Source organism: Macrobrachium rosenbergii, chromosome 41, assembly GCF_040412425.1.
Source record: "Macrobrachium rosenbergii isolate ZJJX-2024 chromosome 41, ASM4041242v1, whole genome shotgun sequence".
Lineage (NCBI taxonomy): Eukaryota > Metazoa > Arthropoda > Malacostraca > Decapoda > Palaemonidae > Macrobrachium > Macrobrachium rosenbergii.
The window spans coordinates 61,693,581-61,704,125 of record NC_089781.1 but is presented as its reverse complement, the minus strand read 5'-3'; the positions used below and the strand labels follow the sequence as shown (position 1 = coordinate 61,704,125).

Below are 10,545 nucleotides of genomic sequence, written 5' to 3'. Positions count from 1 at the left end.
CTCTCTTCTCTCTCTCTGTTTCGCATTTCGTCTGTAAGGATAAATTACGGGAGGATTTTTGAGACTTTAGGGACATCTTTAAATGGGTTATTGGCCACAGTTGATAGGATGGTGGGGAGACTAAGATGTTACGATAGCTTTGTCTTCCTGTCAAACTACCTTGTTGAGTATTGAGAAAGAAGCGGAATCCGTGTCATCGGAGATTCAAACACAGATTAAGGCAGTGGTTGCTGCTTCTAAGGGGGCGAACTTTGGGAGATATTCTACCTCTCGGGTGTTTATAAACGACTTTAATGAATGCAGCATATCTGTATGGTTCTCAGGTAATTTTTACTGAGAAGAATTTGTATCAATAGTATCTTAAAAGTTGGTGTATCTGATAGGGGGTTGCTTGTGGAAATTCCAGTTAGTACCTTGAAATCGTTTCATAGTTTTACCATACAACCTTTCTGTAGAGGTTTTTATGGTTCAGTAATAGTATGGGATAGTGAGGAGACTATGTACCTTTTGGGTTAACCGTTGACATGACCGACTTACGTTATACACCACTTCCTTGCAGCACCTTATGGAATGACTTCTATGAGCCTCAACAGATACAAGTTGGATATGGGGGCCATTTATGTTACGCTTGCAGGTTTCCACGCCTGCGACTTCATGAGAGGATCCATGATCTTTTGGGAGATGTCAGGCGGGACGTCTACAAGTCGCTGTTGTTGCTGGGAGACATCTGTTCGGCGCAAAGGATTCGTGTGCGCCGCCTTCAACATGGGCTTGTGCAGTCTGTCGGAAGCCGTCTAGGATATTTGGATCATGAAGAATTCAAGATGTGAAGAGATGCATTTTACAATGAACTGGTTATTGGAATAACAGTTGTGCATACGAGACAAGAAACCTTCGTATCTAGTGCATATTGTTTGTCATGATTTTTGAGCCGGCCCCTACTGAACTTTTGTTATGGATATTTGTTGTACCTGGGCGAGGATGCCCAGTGGTAGGTGGGCAAAGCTCCTATAACTGATCAAGCTGACTAATCGCTGGCCTGTGAAAACAGTTTCCTGTGCAAGTGGCTTCTATGTTGATGTTGGTATTTTCCCCAGTTAGAGACAGCGGCTACCCAACGCGCCCATTCATGGCTTCCGTTCATGACCAAGATGCGTGGGGAAAACGTGACAGATGGATGGAAGCTTTGTGATACCTGTGGGTTCAGAAGGCAGGGTTCCTTCGAACAATGAAGCTGACGGTGACGTCATGCTTCAAGGGAGGGGTTATCAAGTGACGTGCGCATACGTGCGCTCTTTAATGTGTATACTATAGAGGAACCATAGAATGGGCATTCACTTTGATTTGCGGCTGTTGTGGTTGCTCTGTTGAGCTGTTTGTGAATAAGACAGCCACTTTGAGGGACGGCTTCCCGATGGCCATCGAATGTGAGTAAGATAACTCATTAACACTTGTAACTTTTTCAGACATTATGTGGAATGCCCATTTTAAGTTGCAGTGAAACCCCTCTGTTCCCTATTATGCATTTTTCCGTTTCAAGTGTTTATTTTTTATGCATCGTTTCAGGTTTTAATGTAAGCTATGTTTCTCTTAAGAGGAATTCTGGATGAGTCCTGTGAGGACGTGAATATTGGAAGTGGTGTTCTTTTTTAACATACTATATGACATTTATTTTGGTCTAGAGCAGTCATGACCTTTTTATTTTGTTTGGTGACCGGGGTGTCAGTCACTAGTATTGACTAGTATTGGTTGGTCTAGAATCACTGATTCGATTGATTGTGAGTCTGAGTTTCCTCTAGTTATGACTTCCATTTTTGTGGGGTATGAGAGACTCCATTTCATGACCGTAGCTTTTGCTGAAATGCTTTCGTTAATTTTACAAATAAAGTCTAGTTTTGTATCTCGGCGTTTTAATTCAGTAAGCCTTTGTTTGAGGATAGAGAGAGAGAGAGAGAGAGAGAGAGAGAGAGAGAGAGAGAGAGAGAGAGAGAGAGAGAGAGAGAGAGAGAGAGGGAGAGGAGTTGACTAGAGAGAAATAATATGCTGACCCAGTACTGGCCATTGCTACCGGCAAATCTTAGAGATATAAGATGATATGACATTGTTCTCAGAACAAATGTAGAAGGAGGTTATGACCCTATCTGTCCTTGTTAATAGGTCATCATATATATATATATAATATATATATATATATATATATATATATATATATATAAATATATATGAACTTGTTGTGTGTGTACAACATATAATAATATGTATATGTATAATATACATATATATATATATTTTTATATATATATATATATATATATATATATATGTATATATATATATATATATATATATAATATATGCATAGAAATTTATGACTTTCTTTTATTATTCCTTAATCAATTATTTTTAAATGGAATAATGAGATAAATGGAATAATGAGATTATACCACGATTGATGAAAGTACTGAGCCTTTGTGAGTTTCTTTGACCCATACCCTGTTGTTGTATACATACATACATACATACATACATATATACATATATATATATATATATATATATATATATATATATATATATATATATATATATATATATATATATATATATATATATATATATATATATATATGTTGTTTTTTCTCAATGAAGTAGCCTCCTTTACAGCGGTAATCATCAATTGATTTGTCTAGTACTCATTTAGTTTAAAGGTCTCATGGTGGAACTAAGGTCAAATCTTCATCTTGATTATGAAGGATGAGAATTTTGCCCATAATTTTTTTTTTTTCTTTAACTTACAATACTTCTTCTAGTCATGAGTTTTTTTTTTAATCTTTTCTTCGGGGAAGTTTTCACTGTCATGCAAGAGACCTTCCTGGACACTGATTAATCTTGCCTTTTTCCTGCTGATGAGTCTTCAAACTGCTGTTCAAATAGTGTTGGTGTTTAAAGTTAATATCTCTACTCTCTTCACTTTTAATTTTGTTTATTATTCAGTGCCTTTATTACTATGGACGACGAAGATATGTATGGAAAAAATACTACTACAAGAGAACCGACACAAATATCTTTGCTTAAAAATTTGTAGATTTTTCCAATGAACAATTATTGATGCATAACAACAGAAAAATATTTGGCGAATGATTGGAGAGAAAAATGAATTTAAAGGAAATTTTATTTTGAGCTTTACAAAACAGCAGTTTTCACTTTTTACAAAAAGCGGTTGTAAAACTTCTAGTTTTATTTCCCCGCAAAGTATATGAAAAAACCTCTACATTTTTTAATTGTTTCGTAGAGAAAAAAAAATTACAACTGTTTTTTCTTAAATTCTCTACATATCAGGAGAACTGCTGCATAGACCTATAGATTAAAATTCTGTTCATCTTGCAAGAACATACTGAAGACCACTTGTCGCCACGGCATATCTAGATCATGTTAACATTCAGCATCAGGATCAGCTTTGCATTTAGCCAAGTCTGCGGTTGTACAGACTTTCAATTTGTCATTAAAGTGCAAACCAAGAGGGCACTTATGCTCCTTTGGCTTCCTGAGGAGGCATGTGAAATAACGTCTACAGTCCCGTGGATGGGCAAATATTCCAGCGGGCTTTGGGCATTTAAATTCACATTCTTCAACTGAGGAACCTTCTTCTTCTGAAGACTCTTCACTTGACGAACCTTCTCCTGAAGACTCTTCAGTTGGTGCCACTGTAGGCAGGCGAGTTGGCTGAGCTTCAGTTGGAGGCTGAGTAGGAGGAACTTCTGTTGGTAATTCGTTACAAGGTTTGCCGTCTGGAGTTAGATATTTTCCAGTTTCACAAGAAACTGACCGGGGGAAATCGCAAGTCAAAATATGCTGGTTCCAGATTAATCCTTCTGGGCAACTCATGACTGCAGGTCCTGCAGGGGCGCACTGTATGAACTTAGAACAGTCAGAAGGATGTTGAAAGTAAGCTCCTAACTTACAGGGGATGACACATCCTTCTATCAAACCACTAGTTTCGCCAACACGGATGACTGTTGGAAAGATACTTTTATTAGTTAATAAGCGAGACGTCACAATGTCCACATCATCCCAAAGCTGAATGAACTTCATCTTAGGATCATGACGCTAAAGTTTGAAATTGTCAGAATAGTCCTATGAACGACCTGAAAACTTATTTAATACAGCGGAACCATAAAAATAAAAAAGTAGTTTTTAATATTCTTTAGATGGTCGTACATAGGATGTATTAAATATTCGGATAAAAATAAAATAGTGAATGCTGTCGACGATTCTAAATCTGAATATTACAGAAAAAGAAGCCATCTTAACTCACCGATTATGTTTAAGAGATTTCTTCCGAAATGTCAGATTTTATAACGTCCTTCCACATTGAAAGTATAAATAAACATGAGGGTAAAATAGAAAACAAACTGAAAAATATTACCTTTTGCATGGGAACCACCAAACGCCAATGCAACAATCACGAACAGTGATGTCTTCAAACAACTCATTTTGCTCTGTTTTGCCGTCTTGTTCGCTCAGTTGGATGGGAGAGACGAAGTCAGGCAGCTGAATACTAGATTCGCTCTCCTGACTGGGACAGTAAAGTCCCCTCAACGGAATTTATATACTCGAAGGTGTGGTTATTTCTGAGTTGAGGTCAAAAGGGCGTATTGGATTTTTCATGAAACGGGCCCAAGAATTAAAAGACTAATAAGCGATTATCACTTATCATCACTTGTGACAACTTGTGGCGCCAGATACAATTAATCAATCAATCACTTATGACAATTTCCCTTGATTACGTAATCGTTATAAAGATTAAAGTCATCACATTTCAGTTTTTCTCGTTTATTAACAAATGACAAGCCATAAGGTACATGTCACTACCTCCAACTTGTTCTTAATCGGATAATTGAAGACGATAAGTGATAATCGGTAAATCAAAGCAGTTTTTAAAAGCTTACCGGTAAATCAAAGCGGTTTTTAATCCCTGTACTGACGTCAGAAATGCCCAAACCTTCGAGTATATAAATTCCGTTGAGGGGACTTTATTGTCACAGTCAGGAGAGCGAATCCAGTATTCAGCTGCCTGACTTCGTCTATCCCATCCACTTGAGCGAACAAGACCGGGCAAATTAGAGCAAAATGGGTTGTTTGAAGACATCACTGTTCGTGATTGTTGCATTGGCGTTTGGTGGTTCCCATGCAAAAGGTAATTTTTTAAGTTTGTTTTCTATTTTACCCTCATGTTTATTTATGCTTTCAGTGTGGAAGGACGTTATAAAATCTGATATTTCAGAAGGGATCTCTTAAACATAATAGGTGAGTTAAAGATGGCTCCTTTTTCTGTAAAACTCAGATTTAGAATCGTCGACAGCACTCTCTATTTTATTCTTATCAGAATATTTAATACATCTTATGTACGACCATCTAAAGAATATCAAAAATTACTTTTTTTATTTTTATGCTTCTGCTGTATTAAATAAGCTTTCAAATCGTTCATAGAACTATGTTGACAATTTTAAACATTAGCGTCATAATCCTTAGATGAAGTTCATTCAGCTTTGGGATGATGTGGACATTGTGACGTCTCGCTTATTAACTAATAAAAGTATCTTTCCAACAGTCACCGGTGTTGGCGAAACTAGTGGTGTGATAGAAGGATGTGTCATCCCCTGTAAGTTAGGAGCTTACTTTCAACATCCTTCTGACTGTTCTAAGTTCATACAGTGCGCCCCTGCAGGACCTGCAGTCATGAGTTGCCCAGAAGGATTAATCTGGAACCAGCATATTTTGACTTGCGATTTCCCCCGGTCAGTTTCTTGTGAAACTGGAAAATATCTAACTCCAGACGGCAAACCTTGTAACGAATTACCAACAGAAGTTCCTCCTACTCAGCCTCCAACTGAAGAGTCTTCAGGAGAAGGTTCGTCAAGTGAAGAGTCTTCAGAAGAAGAAGGTTCCTCAGTTGAAGAATGTGAATTTAAATGCCCAAAGGCCGCTGGAATATTTGCCCATCCACGGGACTGTAGACGTTATTTCACATGCCTCCTCAGGAAGCCAAAGGAGCATAAGTGCCCTCTTGGTTTGCACTTTAATAACAAATTGAAAGTCTGTACAACCGCAGACTTGGCTAAATGCAAAGCTGATCCTGATGCTGAATGTTAACATGATCTAGATATGCCGTGGCGACAAGTGTCTTCAGTATGTTCTTGCAAGATTAACAGAATTTTGATCTATAGATCTATGCAGCAGTTCTCCTGATATGTAGAGAATTTAAGAAAAAAAACCATTGTAATTTTTTTCTCTACGAAACAAGTAAAAAATGTAGAGGTTTTTCCATATACTTTGCGGGTAAATGAAACTAGAAGTTTTACAACCGCTTTTTGTATAAAGTGAAAACTGCTGTTCTGGTAAACTCAAAATAAAATTTCATTTAAATTCATTTTTCTCTCCAATCATTCGCCAATTATTTTTCTGTTGTTATGCATCAATAATTGTTCATTAGAAAAATCTACAAATTTTTAAGCAAAGATATTTGTGTCGGTTCTCTTGCAGTAGTATTTTTTCCATACATATCTTCGTCGTCCATAGTAATAAAGGCACTGAATAATAAACAAAATTAAAAGTGAAGAGAGTAGAGATATTAACTTTAAACACCAACACTATTTGAACAGTAGTTTAAAAACAAATCAGCAGGAAAAAGGCAAGATTAATCAGTATCCAGAAAGGTCTCTTGCATGACAGTATAAAACTCCCCTGGAGGAAAGATTAAAAAAAAAATTCATGACTAGAAGAAGTATTATAAGTTAAAAAAAAAGTTATGGGTAAAATTCTTACCCTTCATAATCAAGATGAAGGTCTGACCTTAGTTCCACCATGCGACCTTTAAACTAAATGAGTACTAGACAAAGCAATTGATGATTACCGTTGTAAAGGAGGCTACTTCATTGAGAAAAAGGAACAACATATATATATATATATATATATATATATATATATATATATATATATATATATATATATATATATATATATATATATATATATGTATGTATGTATGTATGTATGTGTCTACAACAGGATATGGGTCAAGGAAACTCACAAAGGCTCAGTACATTTTCATCAATCGTGGTTTATTATCTCATTATTCCATTTAAAACTTAATTGATTAAGGAAGAATAAAAATATATATCTATGCATATTATATACATATGCATATATATTATACATTTATATATATATATATATATATATATATATATATATATATATATATATATATATATATATATATATATATATATATATATATATATATATGTGTGTGTATATGTATATATATATATTCTAGGAATTCTGTGACTATTCTGTTACTTATGTTGTAGCTGGAACAAGTTTTATTTTTATTCCTCCTTAACCATTCAAGTTTTAGATGGGATAATGAAATAATATACCACGATTTGAGAGTACTGAGCCTTCTAAGAGTTTCTTTGTTTATATACTGAGCCACACATACATGGGTCAGCACATTACATTTTCCTCTCTCTCTCTCTCTCTCTCTCTCTCTCTCTCTCTCTCTCTCTCTCTCTCTCTCTATCCTCAAACAAAGGCTTACTGAATGAAAACGCCGAGATACAAAACTAGACTTTATTTGTAAAATTAGCGAAAGCATTTCAGCAAAAGCTACGGTCATGAAATGGAGTCTCTCATACCCCACAAAAATGGAAGTCATAACTAGAGGAAACTCAGACTCACAATCAATCGAATCAGTGATTCTAGACCAACCAATACTAGTGACTGACACCCCGGTCACCAAACAAAATAAAAAGGTCATGACTGCTCTAGACCAAAATAAATGTCCTAAAGTATGTTAAAAAAGAACACCACTTCCAGTATTCACGTCCTCACAGGACTCATCCAGAATTTATTTTAAGAGAAACATAGCTTACATTAAATCCTGAAACGATGCATAAAAAATAAACACTTAAAACTGAAAAATGCATAATAGAGAAATGAGGGGTTTCACTGCAACGTAAAATGGGTATTCCACATAATGTCTGAAAAAGGTGCAAGTGTTAATGAGTTATCTTACATTCTATGGCCATCGGGAAGCCGTCCCTCAAAGTGACTGTCTTATTCACAAACACAGCTCAGAAGAGCAATCACACCAGCTGCAAATCAAAGTGAATACCCATTCTATGGTTCCTCTATAATATACACATTAACAGAGCGCACGTATGCGCACACATCCACTTGATAACCCTCCTTGAAGCGTGCCGTCACTGTCAGGTTCAGTGTTCGAAGGAACCCTGCCTTCTGAACCCACAGATATCACAAAGCTTCCATCCATCTGTCACGTTTTCCCCATGCATCTTGGTCATGACCGGAAGCCATGAATGAGCGCGTTGGCTACCTGCTGTCTCTAACTGCGGAAAATACCAACATCAACATAGAAGCCATTTGTGCAGGAAACTATGCTTTCACAGGCCAGCAATTAGTCAGCTTGATCATATATATATATATATATATATATATATATATATATATATATATATATATATATATATATATATATATATATATATATATATATATATATATATATATATATATATATATATATATATATATATATATATATATATATATATATATATATATATATATATATATATATATATATATATATATATATATATATATATATATATATATATATATATATATATATATATATATATATATATATATATATATATATATATATATATATATATATATATATATATATATATATATATATATATATATATATATATATATATATATATATATATATATATATATATATATATATATATATATATATATATATATATATATATATATATATATATATATATATATATATATATATATATATATATATATATATATATATATATATATATATATATATATATATATATATATATATATATATATATATATATATATATATATATATATATATATATATATATATATATATATATATATATATATATATATATATATATATATACATATATATATATATATATATATATATATATATATATATATATATATATATATATATATATATATATATATATATATATGTATATATATATATATATATATAAATATATATATATATATATATATATATATATATATATATATATATATATATATATATATATATATATATATATATATATATATATATATATATATATATATATATATATATATATATATATATATATATATATATATATATATATATATGTATATATATATATATATATATATATATATATATATATATATATATATATATATATATATATATATATATATATATATATATATATATATATATATATATATATATATATATATATATATATATATATATATATATATATATATATATATATATATATATATATATATATATATATATATATATATATATATATATATATATATATATATATATATATATATATATATATATATATATATATATGTGTGTGTGTGTGTGTGTGTGTGTGTGTGTAGGAAAATATATTTCGTTTTAGGTTTACTATATGTATTCAGTTATAGTGTGATGAAGGAAGGAAGCTGTAAAGTGGTAGTGGGACAGTGACACAAATGCAAATCACTGTAGTCAGCTGATGTTTCAAATGTTTCAGATGTTTTGGCTCGAATGAACACACAAAATTGAGGCCGGTATGTGAGGTAGCCTACTTAGTTGGTATGCAAGTACATAAGTTCGTGCGTTAGAAAAATGGAGATTGTGTATCTAATTGTACCAAAAGTTAGGTCTGGTTGAGTATTATCTAACCAAGAGCTTATATTGTCCAGACGTGGCCTTGTGTACGAACTCTTAGAAACTGGCAGTTAAGGTAAATCCAGACTTCTCTTTTTTTGTGTGGACTGTGAACTAGTGAATTTACCATATCCAAGACACTTATGAATTTGTGGGGAGAATTGACATAGGCATTTATGTCACTTAATATTATATTTTATTGTGTTTTGATTTGACATTTGTTAACCATGCATTTTAGGTTTTCAATATTATGTCATATGCTTGTGTACTGCGTTTGTGGGAGATTACTGTTTATTTAATTTTCAACAGATGTCTGTGGTGATGCTGTGGTGATAGAGAAAGAACACTGCAATCTTTGCAGTTAGTGGTTGTTTCAATGTGGTTAACTTTAGGACTAGACGTATAATGTCTAAAGATGGAATGTGTCGGAGTTTTGAGTGAAAAGGCATTCAACCAGAGTAAGGTTAAATCTTGAATCAGACTATTTTGACTTGATAATTAATTTACTATGCATTTTAATTTTTTTTTTTTTAATTCATTACTTGTTGGGTTTTATTTGATAATAAATCTATTTATGTAGGAAAGATTGTGTTTCCTTAGAGTATCCATTTTGAGGGTTTTATTGGGAAGAGAGAGAGAGAGAGAGAGAGAGAGAGAGATATGGGTTGAGTACAAGAGAGAGAGAGAGAGAGAGA

General features: G+C 32.6%; 2 protein-coding genes across 2 annotated transcripts; one reads left to right on the top strand and one right to left on the bottom strand.

The window, feature by feature from the left end:
* Positions 1-3,154: 3,154 nt before the first annotated feature.
* Positions 3,155-4,598, bottom strand: LOC136826887 (peritrophin-1-like). Its single transcript, XM_067084420.1, has 2 exons — positions 4,427-4,598; positions 3,155-4,013 (listed from the first exon to the last, which is right to left on the bottom strand). The coding sequence occupies exons 1-2, from the start codon at positions 4,491-4,493 to the stop codon at positions 3,433-3,435; spliced, it is 648 nt and encodes a 215-aa protein (XP_066940521.1). The 5' UTR covers positions 4,494-4,598; the 3' UTR covers positions 3,155-3,432.
* Positions 4,599-4,994: 396 nt separating this feature from the next.
* Positions 4,995-6,430, top strand: LOC136826888 (peritrophin-1-like). Its single transcript, XM_067084421.1, has 2 exons — positions 4,995-5,197; positions 5,612-6,430. Exons 1-2 carry the CDS (start codon positions 5,131-5,133, stop codon positions 6,151-6,153), a joined length of 609 nt encoding a protein of 202 aa, XP_066940522.1. The 5' UTR covers positions 4,995-5,130; the 3' UTR covers positions 6,154-6,430.
* Positions 6,431-10,545: the final 4,115 nt, after the last annotated feature.